Source organism: Cyprinodon tularosa, unplaced genomic scaffold, assembly GCF_016077235.1.
Source record: "Cyprinodon tularosa strain WSP-4 unplaced genomic scaffold, ASM1607723v1 ctg459, whole genome shotgun sequence".
Lineage (NCBI taxonomy): Eukaryota > Metazoa > Chordata > Actinopteri > Cyprinodontiformes > Cyprinodontidae > Cyprinodon > Cyprinodon tularosa.
The window spans coordinates 194,744-217,007 of NW_024039184.1; the positions used below are offsets into that span (position 1 = coordinate 194,744).

At 41.9% G+C, this 22,264-nt stretch overlaps 2 protein-coding genes across 3 annotated transcripts; both read left to right on the plus strand.

The window, feature by feature from the left end:
• The first annotated feature begins 1,835 nt into the window (after positions 1 to 1,835).
• Positions 1,836 to 7,572, plus strand: ap4s1 (adaptor related protein complex 4 subunit sigma 1). 2 transcript variants are annotated; one of them, XM_038300864.1, is made up of 5 exons: positions 1,836 to 2,062; positions 3,394 to 3,480; positions 3,571 to 3,639; positions 5,384 to 5,395; positions 6,981 to 7,572. In XM_038300864.1, the coding sequence occupies exons 1-5, from the start codon at positions 1,925 to 1,927 to the stop codon at positions 7,107 to 7,109; spliced, it is 435 nt and encodes a 144-aa protein (XP_038156792.1). In that variant the 5' UTR covers positions 1,836 to 1,924; the 3' UTR covers positions 7,110 to 7,572. The 2 variants fall into 2 exon arrangements, with proteins under 2 accessions (XP_038156792.1, XP_038156793.1); XM_038300865.1 differs by having other exon boundaries at positions 5,290 to 5,395; positions 6,981 to 7,017.
• A 1,882-nt stretch (positions 7,573 to 9,454) lies between these two features.
• zgc:109986 (uncharacterized protein LOC553566 homolog) lies at positions 9,455 to 21,421 on the plus strand. Its single transcript, XM_038300868.1, has 8 exons — positions 9,455 to 9,631; positions 10,794 to 10,915; positions 11,130 to 11,268; positions 13,803 to 13,924; positions 17,557 to 17,667; positions 17,740 to 17,846; positions 17,939 to 18,029; positions 21,073 to 21,421. The coding sequence occupies exons 1-8, from the start codon at positions 9,535 to 9,537 to the stop codon at positions 21,184 to 21,186; spliced, it is 903 nt and encodes a 300-aa protein (XP_038156796.1). The 5' UTR covers positions 9,455 to 9,534; the 3' UTR covers positions 21,187 to 21,421.
• The last annotated feature ends 843 nt before the right edge of the window (positions 21,422 to 22,264 follow it).

A 22,264-nucleotide genomic window follows, 5' to 3' on the forward strand; every position in this document is an offset into this window, starting at 1 on the left:
CACACTAAATGAAACACAATGTGCAAGTATTTTACTGGTATCCACCTTTTTTAACCTCAATCCCGCAGCGACATCTGGTGGTGGTGTGGAGATAACAAATTGTTTGACAAACTTCCATGTAACACCACTGGATTATGTGCTGCTGTCACCTTGATTTTACCTGTTTCTGTTACATCACTCACAACAGATGAATTGTTAACGACTGCAAAGAGCATTTTACCTCACACAGAGCATACTAGAAGGAGGAGGGCATCTGAAAATGCATGGAGTGGAGATGACCCTACTTATATTGATAGCATTGGTGTACCCAGAGGTGTTCCTGATGAGTATAAACTAGCCAATCAAGTTTCTGCAGGATTTGAATCTTTCTTATGCTGGTGGTGTACTATAAATAAAAATGTAGACAGAATCAACTACATCCATTATAACGTCCAGAGGCTGGGAAATAAAACAGAACAAGGCTTCTCCGCCGTCCATGAACAATTGTCAGCTACCTCTCTGATGGCTTTCCAGAACCGTATTGCTGTTGACATGTTGTTAGCTGAAAAAGGTGGTGTGTGCTCTATTTTTGTAGATCAGTGTTGCACCTTTATTCCCAACAACACCGCTGCTGATGGCAGCCTCACAAAGGCCCTTGAAGGCCTTCGCTCTCTTAACAGCAAAATGAAAGACCATTCTGGAGTTGACACAAAAATGTGGGATGGATTTGGAGACATTTTTGGTAAATACAAACAATTGGTGCTTTCTATTTTAATGTCTATAGCTGTATTTGCCGCCATCTTGACCTTATGTGGATGTTGTTGTATTCCATGTATTAGAGCGCTGCTAAATAGACTGATTACCACAGCAATACAACCCATGAAAGCAGAAATGTATGCCCTCATGCCCACTGAAAAATACCCATCTGATGATGAAGACAGCGCATTTTCCTGACTTTTATCCTAATTCCAATGACATTATCAGTAACCCACCAGTTTAAAGTACGTCTGAGTGTACCCTTTACAGCTAAAACATGATTTCATAGTTGAAAATCTGAAAAGAAGTAACTACTGAATGATAAAATAAATAGCTTAAAGTGAATAAACAGGGGGGAAATGTTGGATTAATTGTACAAGTTATTCTACTTTAATCATATTATACTTATACATTCATATTTACACATTTGCATATTCCTGTATACTTGTATTACACAAAGTGTTGAAATGTTTCACTTGCTGTCTTTCTAATGCTTGTTATTAGTGTGTGCAGGAAGCAAGGTCAGGAGAATGGAGGATTGCACGTACTGGCACCGGATGGGGAGTGAAGCACTCCTTATCTCATGATATTGTATGATGTGATGCAGAACTTCTGGTACCGACTGGGTTTCAACCCCTCCCTTTAGCAGTCGGAACCAACATTGTAGCCAGGGCGTTTCCTTTAATAAAGGCTTGTGAGGGCAGAGCTGTTTCAGAGTGGTTTGGAGAATTGTAACTGAACAGTCTCTGATCACTCTCCTTGCAAGTAAATCATACTAAAATTCTCTGTGTCTTTATTTTTACAGGTTACTGCATAAAATGTTTGGTGTTTAAACCTAACAGTTATGTATTCTCTGGGTGAAAATTTTTATATTGTTAAAACAATTTACAGTATTTTATTTGTTTATTTTTTAACTCTTCACTATTATTTTATTCTTATACATTCCTCTGAGGTCCAAATTTGTGTGACCATTTTCTATACTCTTTTTGCGGCTGTAAACACCAGAATTTGCCCATTGTAGAACAATAAAGGGGTTTTCTATTTCTATTTCTAATTTTCAGTTATATCTTTGTTCCCTCCAGTCCACTAGGTGGCAGTACTGCGCCTGTCAGCTGCGCTGTTGTCTATGGGGGAAACTGAGCAGCACTGTGCCTATTTGTGATGTGGTTGTTCTGCCGACGACGACAGGATGATCAAGTTTGTGCTGATGGTGAACCAGCAGGGTCAGACCAGACTGTCCAAGTACTACGAGCCGGTGGAGCTGAGCAGGAGAGCAGCGCTGGAGGCGGTGGCTGTTCGCTGCTGCCTGAGCCGCAGCAAACATCAGGTAAACATCCTGCCTGCTGAGCTGCAGCTGCATGCTGGGGGTAGGAGAGGCTCCACAACAACTGCTGGGACTATCGACACACATCTGTTGTGGTTATGCAGCTGTAAAATGTTCTAAAATAAGCCAAATTCAATAAGCGGAACTAGCATCGTCATACGGCAACAACGCCGCCATATTTGTCAGGGTAGATCTCCTGTCAGCCTGACAATGACCTGCTTCATCTCCAAACATTCAGTCAAAATATAAAGCTTTGGTCCCTAAAAAGGTCATTAACTTTATATAAATTATATCTGGTCTGGATTGAAGTTTTGACATTTCTAAAAGCCATAAGAATAATATAAATTATAATAATGACAGTACTGATCATTAATTTATACGTTTATGGGTAAAATTGTGAGATATATGTAAGATCAATCAGCCTTTTACTTCGAATTTAATGTTTTCAGACACCAGAATGGGTATAGGAGTTACTTCCTTCAAAATGTTTAATAAAATATAGTGAATATTTGCTTTTAATTCTTCCCAGTTCCCTAAAAAAACAAGACATACAGGGGTTTAAAAATGAAACACATCTCATTTTAGTGTGGGAGGTTTCATTGGACCAGCCTGGTGGCCAATCTTCATTAATTGCACATTGAACCAATAAGAGCAGAGTCTGAAGGTCCAATTAGCGGATAAGAGCACAGTTTTGCTCAAAATATTGCAATGCACACAACATTATGGGTGACATACCAGAGTTCAAAAGAGGAGCCACAGTATCCAGGGTAATGTTAGCATACCACCAAGAAGGACGAACCACATCCAACAGGATTAACTGTGGATGCAAGAGGAAGCTGACTGAGAGGGATGTTCGGGTGCTAACCCGGATTGTATCCAAAAAAACATAAAACCACGGCTGCCCAAATCAAGGTAGAATCAAATGTGCACCTCAACTCTCCTGTTTCCACCAAAACTGTCCACCTGGAGCTCCACAGGGTCAATATACTTGTTCTTTGACAAACATGGATGCCTCCAGTAAAGCACATTCAAATTAAAAATACTCTGAATAAAAAAAACAACTTATCATTTATCGAACAAGATGGAATAATTTCAGATTTAAAGAACTTTCAGAAATTTGGATTCTGAATATGACCGGACTTCTCCTTTAAATATGTGTTTGAGACAATTTTCACCAAATTCCTATTTTAGTAAGTCATTAAAGTTGCTCTCTATTGGATCATTAAGCATTTGAAAGGACAGTTTAAATGTATTAATGTCATGATAGTTGGACATTTCAGAGCTGCTTACTGTACATTTATGTGGATTTACCATGTGTCTGTGCATCTTCCCAGTGTTCCTTTGTGGAGTACAAAGACTTTAAGCTGGTCTACCGTCAGTATGCTGCCCTGTATGTTGTGGTGGGAATCACACACGGCGAGGTAGGTGTGCAGATGATTCACGGATGTTGAGATTCCTCCGGTTGGTGCTCTGATTGTCTGCTTCATGCTTGGTCTGTAATCCCCCCACAGAATGAGTTATCCATCTACGAGCTGATTCAGAACTTTGTGGAGGTTTTGGATAAATACTTCAGCCGTGTGGTGAGTTCCTGGCCAGCTGTGCTTCATTTCACCCTTGATGAGCACTGATGTCTGAGCTGATTGATTGCTTTTTATATAGAGTGCCAAAAAGTTAAGAGTAACATTTCCTCAAGTGAAGTAAATTTAAAAGTACTGGTTAGGGCCTAGAGCTTGGAATCCTGAGGTTGTGAGTTTGAAACCCACTCCCACAGGCTGCCACACTGAGTCCCTGAGCAAAACCCTTAACCCCACACTGCTCCCCGGGTGCCGCATAAAGGCAGCCCACTGCTCCCCAAGGGGACGGGTTAAATGCAGAGAGGGAATTTCTCCAAAGTGAGATCATTTTAATTCTTCTTATTATTATATAAAAAATTACTCAAAAGTAATGGAGTATTTGTTAAAAAAGCTAGTGAAATAATGATCCTTTGTTGGATCATAACATCTGATTTAATGTTTGAAAGTGATGCAATCAGACTACAATGGAGTATTAGGGCCAGCCTAGAGATTTTTTTTTCCTTATTTCGAGAATAAAGTTGTGACATTACGAGAACAAAGTCGTGACATTACGAGAACAAAGTCGTGACATTACGAGAACAAAGTCATAACATTACGAGAACAAAGTCGTGACATTACGAGAACAAAGTCGTAAAATAACGAGAACAAAGTCGTGGCATTATGAGAACAAAGTCGTGGCATTACGAGAACAAAGTCGTGGCATTACGAGAACAAGTTGTAAAATAACGAGAACAAAGTCGTAAAATAACGAGAACAAAGTCGTAAAATAACGAGAACAAAGTCGTAAAATAACGAGAACAAAGTCGTGACATTACGAGAATAAAGTCGTGGCATTAAGAGAACAAAGTCGTGGCATTACGAGAACAAAGTCGTGGCATTACGAGAACAAAGTCGTGGCATTACGAGAACAAAGTCGTGGCATTACGAGAACAAGTCGTAAAATGACGAGAACAAGTCGTAAAATGACGAGAACAAAGTCGTGACATTACGAGAACAAAGTCGTGACATTACGAGAACAAAGTCGTGGCATTAAGAGAACAAAGTCGTGGCATTAAGAGAACAAAGTCGTGGCATTAAGAGAACAAAGTCGTGGCATTAAGAGAACAAAGTCGTGGCATTACGAGAACAAAGTCGTGACATTACGAGAATAACGTTGTAAATTAACGAGAATAAAGTCGGAAAATAACAAGAATAAAGTCGTGACATTACGAGAATAAAGTCGTCATATATGAACCCGTTTCAGAAAGAAAGCTCCACCAATCAGCAACCTTGTCCACTTTGACATCCTGCCCAGTTTGATGCTGCTGCTAAAAGATTTCCTGATTTGTCAAACTGATGCTAAAGTATAACTTCACACGATGCTCCACATTCCTCATTTTAGGGAAGAAAGGGCTTCTAGTAAGAGTTGTTATAAAATACAACTTTATTCTTGTAATATTATGACTTTATTCTAGTGATTTTATGATATAATTCTCGTAATGTTACTTTATTCTAGTAATTTTATGACTTACTGTACTTTTGGGACTTTATTGTCTTAATTTTCTCTTAATATTACGAAACATTGAGTTTTTAATTTGGCTTGTTCTTGTCTGTTTTCACACAGATGGTCTGAATTTAGTTTCATTGGTTGTTAAAGATGTTTTTCTGGTTCTGAAGTCGGCAGACAGACTTCTGATGGCTGCAGGGGTTATTGTGATGGAGGAGCAGCTGTTAGCGTTTCCCCTCTAACCGTCTTTATTTCTCTCTGCAGAGTGAACTGGATGTATCCTTTATGCCGACGTGTTTGCAGTGTCTCCTCCTTCTCCTCCCCTCCTCCACCCTTCTGCCCTGGAACTGTTGTATTTTGCTGAATACAATCATTTTAAAAGTAATCAGTTTCCTGCATAGAGAAAATGTTTGCTCTTCCCTCAGCTTTCTTCTGATTTTATATATTTTAGCATCAGTCAGAGGCAACCTGTTTGAAGAAAGATGGCGTTTCTAAAGATTTTATTCATAGAGTAAATAAACCATCTGACTCTGCATTCAGCATTATGAGGCCCTGAACCTCCAGACCTTGATCCTAAAGGTCAGAACTAGTGATGGGTTGATCCTGTCCCACAGAATACTGACACCTGCTGGACATTTAACGACACTACAGGCAGCTGATTGGGCAGACTAAACTGAATTTGATGACCTAGAACAATGATATAATTGAAGTTATTGTAGGTTATATTGTATTATTTCATATCTGTGTTTAAGTTGATAATATCTTTGACATTTTCAGATGCAGCCAATACACAATGTAAACATTTATCATAAAGTGAAAATTTAGGGGAAAATGAGAATGATTTTAAATCAGAATTTTTAAAACAATAAGTGCAGTAAAAACAGTAAATAAACTAGGAGTCCATTTGAAATCAACTTTAAATCAGATAAGTTGAGTGATAACTGAGAGGAAAAGGATGACACAACGAGAAAATTAAAATAAAAGCTGAAATGTTCCTAATCCTTTTAGGCTCCAAAAATTCTGGATCATTTTAATGATAAACTGCAAAAGATGAGACTTTTTTTTTAATCAGATGCATCATGTTTACAGATATGATTTTAAACAGTTTGGTGAGTCAGTCAGTTTGAAATAACTCCTGGATCGGTCACATGACTTTCTGGAAACCACACGCCAGACATGGGCAATGTGGAGTCAACAAGTCATCTCCATGTCATGTATTAAATAATATAAATAAATACATGACATGGAGATGACTTGTTGACTCAACATTGTCCACGTCTGCCACACGCTCAGCGATGCAGCGTTAAGCTCTATGGCCAGAGGAGGGGCAGACAGAGCAGGTAAGCGCAGTGCTTCTCTCTCACCTCTTTATGGAAATAAGAAAGAAAAACTTCCCAGATCTCTCTCTGAGAATCACCTCTCTGCCTCAGTCACCATAGAAACCGTCCCACGCCATTTATTGCTGCGTTTTTCTTTTCTTTAGACGTAGATCTTATGATGTTTTTAGTAGGTGAACATTCTCTATCTGTTCTTGGTTGTAGATGCTGCACAGACTCGCTTTGCCCTATAGAATGCAGCAGTGGTTTTTATTAATAACTTTTCATTATCTGTCCAAGTCACATGTGGGAAATGGTTTTAATGTGTGTATAGCTCAGAGACAAATGAAAAAGATCTGCTCAGATCTGCCATCCTGCCTAGTTAGAGCCTCTTTATACGCAGTCAGTGTGACATGGAAATAAATCGGATCAGGGATTAAAAAGTCGTTCCAGCCGGAGTGTCTTTTTAGTGTCTTTGTTAACCATCAAATGATTGTAATGCTCGCTGCTCTGCTGGTTTCTCCTTGACTCTGCGATGCGATCAGATCATGTTTAACCTGGACTCTGTTCACATCATCCTGGACGAGATGATTCAGAACGGCCGCATCGTTGAAACAAACAAGTGCCGCATCCTCGCTCCTCTCACCGCCATCGACAAGATGGCCGATGGCTGATGCAGGCAGGAGGCGACGTTTGTGGAGGAAAACAGCTGGGAAGTCGATGTGTGACGTGTTTATCTGTGACGTCACCATTTCAGCCTCCACACAGGAACTCTGAACTGTAAAAACTGATGATGACAGTCTGTGTCTGCTAACAGACATGTTGGAGCGGAACGGGGTGCCGTCCTCCGCTCCTGCAGGGGGAAGGTGTGTCCCTGCTCTACAGAAGGAATCGTTCATCACAGATCCTCCACCAAGCTTCACGGCTGGTTTGGCCGCTTGTCTATGTTTTCATTCACATCACAACCTCCTGGAGAGCATCATGTTCTTCCTGATTCCACCAGCAATTCCCAGTCTGGAAAAGTCTGCAGGCGTTAAATTCGGTTTCTAGGATGGATCGAAGCAATAATCTGCTGATTGCTGCCCAACAAAAATAACAGAAAGCCTCTGATATTCAACATAAAACCACCATTTATAATAAAAAAAATACTGACATGAAGCAATTTTTGTTTATCATTCAGGTGAGTGGATTCATGCAATGATCTGTTTATTCTTCATAAATCCTTAATAAATGTTGAAGCAGTCCAAACTCAACATTATGTTGTCTGTAAAGAGAAAAGCATTTTGGGATTAAAATCAACATTTAAATTGATTCCAAAGCAACAAACAATAAATGTTTGAAAATAAAAGAAATTTGTGTGTTTTCTGGACCTTTCTATGTCTGCTTCTGTCTCCTTGAACCCCAGTCGGCCTCAGCAGATGGCCGCTCACACTGAGCCTGGTTCTACTGGAGGTTTCTTCCTGTTAAAAGGGAGTTTTTCCTCTCCACTGTCGCTACAAGCATGCTTAGTGTGAGGGATTGCTGAAGAGTCAATGAGTCGATGCAATCAACTGGTTTTCCTTGGATAGAAAACTTTGAATCAATCTGACTGGATGATCTGGTGAACTGGAAAGTGACCTGAGATGATATATTTTGTGAATTGGCACTATAAATGAACTGGATTGAATAAATGCTTTTTTACATTTAGATCCATGAAGAATGTTTGATGGGGCCCCATCAAACATGGGCCCCATACAGTACATGGAAACTCTGTTTGGTATGGTTAATACAACTATTCCTTATTTGTGCACATTAATTATGTTTTTGATCAAAAGAATTCTTTGGCTGAAATGTCATATTAAGTGTTTCTCAGCCCCCCCCTTCAGTGTCCATCATATTGGATCAGTCCATTTGCTGCACATGTTCAGAAAGGTCCAAACAGACAGCAGCAAACCATTTGAAAACAAATGATGCAAAGAGCAGTGTTGCCAACTTAGCGCTTTAGTCGCTATATTTAGTGACTTTTCAGACCCCTCTAGCACTTTGATTTCAAAAAAGCGCCTAGCGCCAAATCTAGCAACTTTTTTCTGCTGGAGACTTTGGAGACAACATCTGAAAGCAGCGAACTCTGCTCTCCAGAGCAAGTAGATTGGTAACCCCGCCTCCTGCTCTCCTCTATCTTGTCTGCTGTCATGATTCATGCAGCTATTGTTTCATCCAAATGAAAAATGGAGAACAGATAAGCAGATCATGGCTTGTCTACAGTGAGAAGAAGGACTGGGTTATTTACTTTTGCCTTTTTGGAAACACAGGAAGGAGCAATCAGCTAAGTGAGCTTAGTGTTTGGGAAAAAATCTTTCATTCCTGAGACAGCATGAAAAGTCAGCTGAGTACAAAACATAGAGAGGAAAACAAGAAGAAAAGGGACAAGAAGAGAGGGACAAAACCTAGAACAGATGATGGATGTCTATTCTATTAACATTTCTCTATCTGTATAATGGGTCTGATTTATGTGTTGTCTTCTCAATTCAGGGGGCCTCCTGCCTGTCTTTGCCTAGGGCCCCGCATTTCCTAAATCCACCCCTGACCCATAGACTGATGGAGGTGATAAAGGAGGGATGGAAGATTTATTCATCTTAATTCATAACTGATTAGCCGATACATTTTTTAAACTGCTTAAATGTTCAGATGTTAAATAGCTTTGCTTCATACATTCATTAGATGTGCTTTAACTCATATTTAATAATAGAACTTGATCATTTCTATGGAAACCTGAATGTAATGATTTTGTACAATTAGCAAATCCTTGTACTAAAAGTTTATTTATTAGGTAAGTCTTTATCAACGGATATATACAAACAAAAAGGCCTTTACTCAAATAGAAATATCCACGTAGAATACACTAAGAGGCTTATGTGTAGTAACGAGTTATAACAACAGAGCAAAAACAATAAACAACAAAAAAAATAAGAACAGTGTGGTGTAATGTGGAATCTACGCCACTAGGGGTCAGTAAGGAAACATGCCGTTTGTAATATTGAAGAAGAAGAATAGAAATAAAGTGGTTCTGAGTGAGAAGCGGCACCGTGGGCTGGTTCTCAGTGGGTTTTCTGGTCCATCATGAATTTCGGAGATGCCAGGCTGAAGCTGCGGGAGCTGCTGGGATCAGTGGATCCCTCTGAGCTCCCGAAGTTACTGGACTGGATGAGAAACTCAGGTAATATCGCGGCTTCCCTCCTACTTATCGCGATATTTAGTCCCTCCCAGCCTTCCAGCGGGTTACACGTGTTTCTGACAGCAGGAAGTAGTGATGGGTTAATAAGGGAACCTTGAAGCGTTTGGACTCATTGCTAAACTATTGATGCTGCATTAATTCTGACCACACAATACTAACCCCTGCTGGAAATTTACAGACACTACAGGCAGCTGATTGGACAGACTAAACTGAATGGATTTAATGACTTAGAACAATGATATCATTGAAGTTATATTATTCAGTAGCTCCTAACAGGCAGACTGGTGTCAGCACAGCCTGTTTGTCCAAAGCTTTAATACACAGCTCTATGGTTCACTATGACAGGAACAGAAACCAATGAGCGCATTGATTAATTTTAGATGACATCATGTGTCTACAGATAGGGAAGCTTAGATGCCTCCTTCCAGCTAAAGGTTTATGGGACAAAAATAAGCTGTGGGATTATGCAGAAATATTAGGTGCAAACTAATTAAACCCAGAATGATGAATGAAGGAAACAGAAGATGGTCACTAACATGAAGCCACATGTTTCTCCTCTTGAAGTTTAACTCACCTCTAAATCCAGTTTTCTGTAGAAAAACTGTATAATCTGAGCCTAGGTGGCCTTTATGTTTTACTTTGAGAGTAACTTTGCTGTTTTTCAGATTTCCTTTTGTTTATTATAGTCTGTTTTTACTTTATTTCTCTGATTGAGTTTTGTAGATTGCATTCTTTTCAATTTGCATTTCCATATCCCATTCTCTTAAGTCCAATACACACGCTCACTTCTGACCAATAAAACATCCAGCAGACCAGTAGAAATTCAATAATTCAATTTTTGAAACTCAATCTAGAAAAAAGGAATAAAAACATGTAATATGAAAGATTAAAATCACCTGATTTGAAAAGATAAAATCTAGGAAAAGGTCAAACGTCCTCTCAAATCTTTTTTTTCTTTTTTTATGAAGTTTTTCAAACTATCCTTTCTGGATTGCATTTTTTATTTTTTTCAAGTTTCCATTTCCAAATGATCATGGAGCAAAGTTCCCCCAGTTTGATAATTTCTCCATGCTAATTGGAGGAGAGCTCCTGTTTGAAGGGTCTAATGTGGGTTCCACTAACGTCTGTCTGCATCTTTCTCTAGATGAGCTGGATGAGCTGCTGGTTGACAACAACAGAGTGATCCTGCAGAGCATCGCAGCAGACCTGAGAGCCAGGCTGCCTGTCGATGCCATGCTGCCCTCTGAGACTGCTGCTCAGCAGAAGGTCTATTTATTACAAATCAACATTCTTTTTATGTTACTGAAGTGTCGGCAGAGATGAGCAAACTAGCTGGAGCACAGCAGATGTTCTGAATGAACCAACCAGGGGCTGAATAATCCACTGCTGAAGGAAGCAGCAGCGTCGGCTTCATCGTTGCTCTTCCTGACTGATAATGATGTCGGAGCTGCAATCCTTTTTTTATATTTTGGTTTATTAGATGCAGATGCGGGAAAGACCCACGGTCCACGTGGACGGCTTCCTGTACAGCGAGGAGCAGGTGGATGCTCTGTGTGAGGAGGGGGCCATGAGCAGGGAATACTGTCTGAGCTGCGGGTCCCTGAGGACGGCACCCCTCGGTAGGAGCACGCCTCTGTCCTCCATCTATAAACGTGCAGTTAGGCTCAGAGACGCCTGTAAAATAGTTCTGCAGGGTCGAGTTTAAAGGAATAGTACACCCAAAACATGATTAGCCTTCATTTTCTACTAACCCCCATGCTGAACAACACTCTGGAGTACTTTTTTGATATCTCAAATGCATCTGGAGATCTGGGAGGCTTCTTGCTGTCTGCTGACATTCAAATAATGGAGGTCTATGGCGCCCGAGGCAGAAAGGTCCATAAAAGTCCACAAAAAACGTGTCAATATTCCTCCATACTGCTTGTCCAATGTATTCCAAGTGTCCTGAGTGGGTAGCGTCCATAATTTACTCGAAACGAAGTAATTTAGAATGTTTTTAGAGCATAAACAGTAGTGTATAGGATTTCCTAAAAGCGCGTTCACGAGTCTACGGAAACCGCGGCAGACCAAACCAGATGAAAGTGCACATTCAGCGTCTGCTCTGCCGATAATGCAAGCGTAGAAGAAGAAATGTGCTGTTTACCTGTGCAAAGAAACAACGAAAGAAAAATGTCTGAGGACTTCAGTGTTGAGGAAGAGCATGAGTTCTTTGCCGAGCTGAATGCGCACTTTCATCTGGTTTGGTCTGCCGCGGTTTCCGTAGACTCGTGAACGCGCTTTTAGGAAATCCTATACACTACTGTTTATGCTCTAAAAACATTCTAAATGACTTCGTTTCGAGTAAATTCTGGACGCTACCCACTCAGGACACTTGGAATACATTGGACGAGCAGTATGGAGGAATATTGACACGTTTTTTTGTGGACTTTTATGGACCTTTCTGCCTCGGGCGCCATAGACCTCCATTATTTGAATGTCAGCAGACAGCAAGAAGCCTCCCAGATCTCCAGATGCATTTGAGATATCAAAAAAGTACTCCAGAGTGTTGTTCAGCATGGGGGTGAGTAGAAAATGAAGGCTAATCATGTTTTGAGTGTACTATTCCTTTAAAGATACTGTGATACCAGCTTATCTCCTGTGATTTCGCCATATAAACACAGCTGCATTACACAGAATTAAATTTTAAATTTAACTTACAAAAATGCCAAAGGTTGAACTTTAGTTTCCAGAGCAGAATGTTCGGGTTTTTTTTTTTTTTTTTTTCATTACAGTTTTTTTGTGTGTTTATTTTTCTTTTATAACACAGTTACAAACTACTGAAGAGGATTAGGGCCACTGAAAAAAATAAAAAGTTAACAGATTTTTAAATGTTGTTTCAGTTTAATATGGGAAAAAAGTCAGAATTCTGACTTTTTTCTCAGAATTCTGACTTTAATCTCAGAATTCTGACCTTAATCTCATCCGAAGATGTCTGAGCCACCTCAACTGACTCCTCTCGATGTGGAGGAGAACCGGCTCTACACTGAGCCTCTCCCGAATGACCGAGCTCCTCACCCTATCTCTAAGGGAGAGCCCAGCCACCCTGCGGAGAAAGCTCATTTCAGCCACTTGTGTCCGGGATCTCGTTGTTTCGGTCATGATCCAGATTTCATGACCAAAGGTGAGGGTAGGGACATAGACCGACCGGTAAATTGAGAGCTTTGCCTTTTCGCTCAGCTCTCTCTTCACCACGACAGACCGGTGCAGCGTCCGCATTATTGCAGCAGCCGCACCGATCTGTCTATCGATCTCCCGCTCCATTCTTCCCTCTCTCGTGAACAGGACCCCAAGATACTTGAACTCCTCCACTTGAGGCAGGGACTCTCCTCCAACCTGAAGGGGACAAGCCACCTTGTTCCAGTCGAGAACCATGGCCTTGACCGGAAAAAGGTCTAAAAAAAAAAAAAAAAAGTCTAATCAACCAAAACTTTCGCGACCCCCATGCAGTATCTCCGTGGACCCCCTAGGGGTCACAGACCCCCTGTTGAAGACCTCCGCTTTAAACGTTAAGAAAAACTCAGATTCCACCAGCTGGTTTTCTTTTCCTTACATTTCTTCTGCTCTTCCTGTCCCCAAACCCCCCTGGTTTATAGATATTGAACCCCGCCTCCAGGTTAGTACTGGATCTGGGCCTGATTAAGGCAAAATATTCATCAAAACAAACAAAACTTTCCAGTAAATTTGACTTCTTCTTTCAGAAGGAAGATTATTCTGGACCGAAAAAGAAAACATGGAAAAATCCTCGGAAAACAGAAGAAACTTCCAACGCTGGTCCAGGATCCTTTTAGCTGCCATCTTAGTTCTGATGTAGATGCATGTCCTTTACCCTCCAGTATTTGCTGTAGCAGTTTGCTGCATGTAGGGAAGAACTCCAGAGGACTTCCTGGATCATTTGGCGGCCCTCTTCCCGGAGTTCTGCCCGGCATTCTACATAAAACTGGTCATTGGAAATGACATTCAGTTGTTTATCATCAAAGCAGAGGCAAAACGTCCCCCCAGTGCCACATGTCAGACGTCTCCTTTCCATTGCTCAGCAATGAAACGGCTTGAAAAGATGGAATAAATGACCAGAATCCTCCTGAGGGTCTGATGTAGTTTTCTTCTTCTCCTGCAGATTTCATCTCACACTCCTTCTCAGTATCAGAACTCCAGTTCCTGTTCCAGAACGTCCTTCCGGACCTCAGTGGTCGGACGGTGGTGGATGTTGGTTCCAGGCTGGGAGCAGTTCTTTATGGGGTCAGTTTCAACATTTGCAAACGTCAGAGATCCAGACAGAGTTCTGATAAAAGCCGTGAAGTTCAGAGTTCAGCTCAGGAGGATCCAGAGCCGCTCCTGCAGGGTCTCTGACCTGCAGGTCTGATGTTTCCCCTCTTATGCACCCCTGATTTCCACTGAAAACAACAGCAGTTATCTGAATGAGCCATCTTAAAGCAGAGACGTCTGAAACCTGCAGGACGGCAAAGCAGCCCTGAGGACTGACTTTGGCCATGTTCCTCTTTAAATGAGGGTTCTGTGGCAGTCGCATTATGAACAATAGCATAAACTTCCAAAAAGAAAAAAAAAACAAATCTACTGGACTTTGTTTCCAAGTTGAAAACGTTTCGCTTCTCATCCAGGAAGCTTTTTCAATTCAAAATGTCAGAAATAGTGTTGAGCTTTAAATAAAACTGGAACTCAATGTTATTTCTGAGATTTTGAATTGAAAAAGCTTCCTGGATGTGAAGAGAAACATCTTCAACTTGGAAACAAAGTCCAGTAGATCTGTTTTTTTTTTTTCTTTTTGGAAGTTTATGCTATTGTTCATAATGCAACACTGAAAATGCCTGAATGTAGCCGACTGCCACAGTGTTTTGGTTTCTCTGCCGATCACTGGCAGGTATGATGTGTGCATCTTTCCATGTTATCATAGAAAAATGCTAATGGAGGCCAGTTTACTGCCAGTATCATTAACCCTTGGCTTCCAAACCTTCAAACACCTGGTTAATTAACTGAAATCACTTCTTTATACTTTAAGTAGAATAGGAGTAAATTAAGTGCCAGTGTATGAATTAGTTATTGCATTATAATCTGGAACTTTTTTTTTTTTTTTATAAAATCTTTGATCTAAATAAATAGGAAATTTGCCTGTTTTATTCAGCTTCATATACGTCATTCTTTCCTTTATAAAGAACTGAAATTCTGTCAATTTTTCCATTTTTGAAATTTCACATTTTTAGAAGATTTTTGCAATAATCATCCACACATCGAGTTTTTGATTTCTCTCATATTAAAAGGAAAAATTCAGTCAGCAAAGAATAATCAATGGATCATTATTTATACCTAAAATGAATATGTTTGTGGTGATTTAATGAACTAATTGTTAATCAGTAAAAAAATAAGAATTTTCGTCTCAATCACTAAGCTGGGGAGCGGCCATTTTTGCCCAAATATAGTAACCCCTCCCTCCTGCCATCTTCCAGCAGTGACGTCACGGTGCGGTAAGCCTAGCGCCATTCTCCCCGCTTTACAATCAATCAATGGGAACTACTAGACACATCTGCAATCAACAACAATTATTGAAGATTTCCAGAGGACTTCACCATTGAAATTCACCAGAGCTATAGTGAAACTGACAATGCTCACGTGCATGGCAGTTGGATGTTGGAATACATTGGGTAAAAGTGGAAAAAAAAAAGAGTTATTTCACCTTTCTGATTCCTGATCCTCCACGGACGGGTTCGTCGTTGGATTGCCAACTTCAAGAGGGAGGATTTGCCATCGAACTTCTGGCCAGAGAAAAAACACGTAATATGTAGCCAACATTTGGAAGAAGAATGTTGTCAAGATGACTTGGATAATAGCGCGTTGTGACAAACACCAGATACAGCACTGGGACTTGATCAACAGCCGATACCACACCGTGACGTCACAAACCAGTAGGTGGCAGTAGGGTTCTTTCACAAACATGGATGCCTCCAGTAAAGTCAAGTCAGCTTTTATTGTCATTTTCTACATATGTACAAGACATACAAGGGAAATGAAATTACGTTTACTCTCTGCAATATACAAATATACAAGAATATACAAGACTTACATTTAAAAACTGACATAAAGTGCGGGACATGACAGGTAAGAGTGGTAAGATAAATATAAGTATGAAGTATAAACATTACAATAAAAAGCAATAAAAACAGCAGCAATAGTTTGTTCCAGGCTGAGGTAGTGCAGGTAAGGTGCAGTCTCTGGTACAGTGTATGTGTGTGTGGGTGTGTGTGAGAGAGAGAGAGACAGAGAGAGAGAGAGAGGGGCAGTCTTAGCTTCCTGTCTGCCTGGTGGCTGGAGCAGACCGTGTGGGGAGGGGGTGGAGGGAGTTGAGCATTCTGATGGCCTGGTGGATGAAGGTGTTCGCCAGCCGGGTGGTTCTGGACCGTAGGCTTCTGTACCACTTTCCGGAGGGCAGGAGACGGATCAGGTTGTGTGCTGGGTGGGTGTCATCCTTCAAAATTGTGAGGGTTTTGCGGGTGAGGCGGCTGGAGTAGATGTCTTGCAGGGAGGGGAGAGGTGCCTTGATGATCCTCCCAGCTGTGTTCACTATACGTTGCAGGGCTTTCCTGTTGTAGTCAGTGCAGCTCCCGCCCCATACAGTGATACAGCTGGTGATGATGCTTTCAATGGCTCCTCTGTAGAAGGAGGTCATGATGGCTGGTGGGGCACTGGCCTGATTCAGCTTCCGCAGGAAGTAGAGGCGTTGTTGGGCTTTCTTGACCAGTGATGCAGTGTTGGTGGTCCAGGAGAGGTCGTCGCTGATGTGCACTCCTAGGAATTTAGTGCTGCTCACCCTCTCCACAGCAGCGCCATCGATGGTCAGTGGCAGGAGTCGGCGGGGACCTTTCTGGAAGTTGACAACAATCTTCTTTGTCTTGCTGACATTCAGTAGGAGGTTGTTGTCACTGCACCACTTGGCTAGGTGGTCCACCTCTGTCCTGTAGTGTGTCTCGTCACCGTTGGAGATGAGTCCCACCAGGTTTGTGTCGTCTGCAAACTTCACCAGGTGGTTAGTGCTGTGGGTTGTTTTGCAGTCGTGTGTGAGTAGGGTGAAGAGCAGAGGGCTTAGCACGCACCCTTGTGGAGCTCCTGTGCTCAGCGTGATAGTGTCCGAGGTGTTGTTACCGACGCGCACAACTTGCGGTCTCTGGCACAGGAAGTCCAGCAGCCAGTTACAGAGGGAGGTGCTGAGGCCCAGTTTGTCCAGTTTGCATATCAGCTGTTGGGGTATAATTGTATTGAATGCTGAGCTGAAGTCGATGAACAGCATTCTCACATAAGTCTTTTTTCTCCAGGTGAGTGATGGCTGGGTGCAAAGCTGAGTTGATGGCGTCCTCTGTGGAGCGCCAGGGTCTGTATGCGAATTGAAAGGGGTCCAGGGTGGGGGGGAGGATGGATTTGATATGTGTCATGACCAGCCGTTCGAAGCACTTCATGATGATGGGTGTCAGTGCTACGGGACGGTAGTCGTTTAAGCAGGATGGAGATGGCTTCTTTGGCACCGGTATAATGGTGGGGCTTTGAAGCAGGAGGGGACGATGGCTTGTTGTAGTGAGGTGTTGAAGATGTCGGTGAAAACATGCTTTAATTCCTCGGCACAGTCCTTCAGCACCCGTCCGGGGATGTTGTCTGGGCCTGTTGCTTTGTGTGGGTTGATCCTGGTGAGAGCCCTCTTCACGCTATTGACAGGTAGACAGCACATTCAGATGAAAATTACTCTGAATTAAAAACACTTATCATTTAAGGTCAGCCTCCAGATTAAAAATCCATCAAACACTTCAGTGTTTCTGTTTTAGGAAAATAAAATGCTAGTCATGGTTAATAGGTGTTGATGATGTTTTCAGGGTTATGTGTACAGCTCAGCCTCTCGGCTCATCGGGCTGGAGCTCAGCGAGGACTTCGTCAGGCTGCAGAACGACATAATCCTCAAGTATAGACTGGCTGACAGAGTCCAGGTTTGTGTCGTCTTCAGCTTTGTTCATGTGATCTCACACATTTTTAACAAAAACCCTTCTACTTCCACACAGGTTCTCCATGCAAACGTCTGTGATCAAGAGGTCCTGCTGCAGAGCGCTGATGTTCTGGTTATGAACAATGTCTTTGAGTACTTCATGGAGCCCAGCGAACAAATCGGGTAGCTCCTCTGAGGCTCCGAAGGAAATATTCCAGAAAATAGCAACTGCAGCGCACATGCTGAGGTGAATGTTTGTCCATCTGTGTGTTCAGAGCCTGGAGGTTCATCATGCAGGCCTTCAGGAGGAAAGGATCTCTGCTGGTTACCGTTCCCAGTTTGCAGGAAAGTCTGGATGCTCTGCAGGTAAACTCTTGAAAAACACCATCTGATGTGTTTTTTCTGCGGCCCGGTTTTTAGAGCAAAACCTGAACGAGTTGAAACGCAGAAAAGAAGCGGTTACATTTTTCCACAGCCAGAAGAAAAGCCTGGACCCACTTTGGTGCAAAATGTTTGATCCTTCTCCTGATGGATTGGACATTTCTTCCTGCTTTCATCATCATTGATAAACCAGACTTCCAGTTAAATGTCCTTTTAATGAATGGATTCACAGGCACCAACTGGTTAGAATTGCTAAACGTTGTGGGTGGGTTTTCTCATGCTCCACATCCTGCTCTGACTTTGAACCAACCGCCAGACATCTGGTCCTTTCATTGACTCTTCAGCAATCCCGCACACTAAGCATGCTTGTAGCGACAGTGGAGAGGAAAAACTCCCTTTTAACAGGAAGAAACCTCCAGCAGAACCAGGCTCAGTGTGAGCGGCCATCTGCTGAGGCCGACTGGGGTTCAAGGAGAAAGAAACAGAGATAGAAAAAGAAGCATAGATACAAAAGGCAACTGTCAACCAGCTCAACAGGCGGCCCTGTCCAGGAAACACACAGCCAGGCAGACAAGCTCCCATGTCAGAGGATGAACAGAGCACATCCAGTTAGTCACAGTCAGAGAAACAGGACTACACTGGAAAACAGGCCAAGCTCCAACATCTATAAACAAGGGTGTTGATGGCAGCAGCACAGCTAATATTTCTCTCCAGGATGGAGTCACAGCCAAACAGGAACAGACCGGATGAAGTTACTATGAGAAAAAGCAGAGAGAGCAGAACGTTACGAAAGCACAACAAGGAAGATGGCAACAACTATTGAACAGTAGCATGCAGCAGCAGCTTTCAATGGAGCGCTCCATTGAAAGTTTAAAGTTCTCTTTCTGTTGCTGTTGTTCAATAAAAGTACATTTTAAGATCATTTAAGGCGAGAATTGTATACTTAAAAGCGTTGCTATATGGTCTATTTACTAATTTAATGCATAATTTTAAAAAACATTTCTGAAGTTGAGAGGCCCACGGCAACCAGCGGAGCACGTCTCCAGGATCGCTGGCTCTGATGGCCATTTTTGACTCCGCTTTAGAATCAGTTTTGGAAGGATTAGACTTGGGGTTTTCGATGAAACATGAGCAGGAAGAGGCTCTACACTCATTCATTTTTGAGAAGGATCTATTCACTGTTTTACCGACAGGCCGTTTGTTTACACTCCCCCACCAGCTTCCTGTCGCGCTTCCTACGTCAGAGTCAGTTGTGCTCATTGGTCAAAGCGTTTGCCAATAGGCACAGACAGCGGTTTGAAAAACAACGGGTTGCTCTCATCAACAATCTTCCAATGTCTCATTAATCGGGGCCAGACTAAATAACACCTTTTATCTCACATTTAGTCTGGTTTACCAGGCTACATGCCCACTGGAGAGGGAAAACATTTTCTCAGAAGTTAAATTGCAACTTGGTAGATACAGAGCTAAAATAAACACAATATTTTTGTGGCATCCTTTCTGGTGGCCTGAGAACCCAAAGCTCACCGAACTCCTTAGAAAACTGAAGATATTTAAAGGGAATCTCCTCACCTCTGTGCAGCCGCAGCTGTGTGGCTGGTCCATCAGTCACTCTCCTTGAGTGATACAGCTTGTTCAGGTTCGAGCGGAAACACCATTTGTTAAAGATAGGCACTGTGTATGCACCCTGATGCTCTATCACTCCGGTTCTTTTCCCTGAAAAGAGATTACTCAGGACAAACTTTTTAAACCAGCGGTCCCCAACCTTTTTTGCGCCACGGACCGGTTATATGTCAGACAATATTTTCAAGGACCGGCCTTTAAAGTGTGGGGGTAAATACGATCAAATAAAATGATACGACTGGCATAAAATCACATACAAATGGCATAAAAATAAAACTCACCATTATGTTGAATTAGTGGAAGCCCTGAGCTTGTTTCTCCAAAATAAACCGGTCCCATCTAGGCGTAATCGGAGCCAATGACACACGAAGTGTGCTCCTGATGTCCAGTCTGCTCTGTAGCTTTGTTTTGGTCGCTGTAACAGCAGAAAATCCCGCTTACCAAAGATAGGATGTTATAGATGGGATGCATCTTGACATGAATTAACCTGTTTCAAGAGGCGCAGACTGATGTAATTGGAGAGAATACCCCAATTTTTTACATTTTTCAAAATAAAACATCACTCAGACTCTGATCATGGATGAATTATATATATATATTTTTTTCTGTGCAGCCTAGTACCAAATGACAGACGGACCGGTACCGGTCCGTGCCCCGGTGGTTGGGGAACGCTGCTTTAAACAACACTTCATAACTTATGTAGACAAAAGATTCTGATAGAAAGTGTAATCTTACTCAGATCAGAGAAATTGCTTAGGGTTACAGAATGGCGGCTGCTCACCTCTGGGCTCACCTCTCAGGAAGTGGTCCTGATTAACAGTTAAAAAGAGAGTTTGTAGATCACTTATTTTAGTGATCTACAAATGGAACAACAGAGAGGACAGTGCTTCTAATAAATAAAGAAACTACCTGCAATAGTCCACTTCATATAAACTTGCGCAGTAACTTGAACAACAATCTTCTCCTTTTCCACCTTCCTCTTTCTCTTCGTCGCTGTAGCGCTGTTTCTATGTCTTTTAGACAAATTTTTTTTTTCATTAAAATCTCCAGTTCCAGTGTGGTGAAATAGGCACTTCCTGTTGCCTGTTGTTCTGATTACTCGTCAAATCGGTGCTTCACTGATAATTGCTTTTCATACTTGTTGCGCACGCGTTTAATTCTGAGTCGACCTACTTTGAGTTGATTGAACTAATTCATAGCAGCTGTCGTGAAACCGAACACTCAGAGTTCCCGACTTTAGGCTAGATCAGTTTAGAGTTGATGATCTGAATCTGAATTTGTTACACCTGCTTCATGAAACGGACCCCAAGAGAGCTGATCTGCTCTGTTACAAAGGAAGTGGAGGGATTCAAACACCATGGAGCTGTGGAGTTTATCCTGAGGATTCCCCCTTTTCATCTTCCAGGCACCGCTGCAGCCAGGCTGGGTGGAGGAGCTTCCTGTTGACTACAGCGTCTACCTGGGCAGGGATACAGACCCAGAAGATCTCAGACAGATTCACCTGTACAGGGTCATCTGACTGCAGCAGAGCCAGCCGGATAATGCTGCCCTACTGAGTCATGTGACCATCGACCAACCCGCCTGAACACAGCCATGTGACCACAGACTGATTAGCCTGAGCGCAGCCATGGATCCACCTAAAATAGACCAGATGGCTACAGACGGATCATTCATCTCTGAACTATGTGGTTACAGGTCTGACCGGAAGAGGTGGAGAATCACTCTGGTCTGCTTCTGGGTTTGGACGTAATGTTTTTTTTCTCAGGATTCAGAAAGGTCCAGTTTTAATGAACAGACGGGAAGTCCGATTGTCAACATTGCAGCTCAGAGCTTCTTTTCCTGATCGAACCATGACATGAAACATAACTTCTACATTTATTAGAGATGGAGAATGATTTACACTGTTGCGTAAATTTACATTTCCCTTTTCTTACAATTATCTCTACATGGAACCAAACTGGTCTAAAACTTAAGTGAAGTTACAAAGCAGCCATCCAATAAATTAAAGAGAAAAAAAGGTATTTGGTGAAAACAGCTACTGATTCTTTATTTCACATAAATGCTTTTTTGTTTTGTTTTTTAAATCCCTTCATTCTCCCACAGTGGGTGGATGTTCCCTCGTTTGAACCTGTCACAGTGGGCTGCCACGCTGGGTGGACCATGCTGGGGTTTCCCTGCGCTCTCTGATCCCGAATACAAATTCAGATAGTTTAAAAACTAACATGTATTTATTTCTATATAAATAAACAGGATAACTGTAAAATAAAAAAAATTGTTGCAGGAGGAAAAGCCTCTAATGTAAAACTTTTCCACATTCTCTGTGAACCATATTCTATTCAATTCAATTCAGTTTATTTCTATAGCGCCAAATTCACAACACGTCATCTCAAGGCACTTTACAGTTCAACCAGATCATCCAGTCAAATTGATTCAAAGTATTCTATCTAAGGAAAACCAGTTGATTGCATCGACTCAATGACTCTTCAGCAATCCCTCACACTAAGCATGCTTGTAGCGACACTGCAATGGACAGGACCCCGCCTCTCACTGCAGACAGCTGGAGATAGACACCAGCATCCCTCAACACCCCAGCAGGG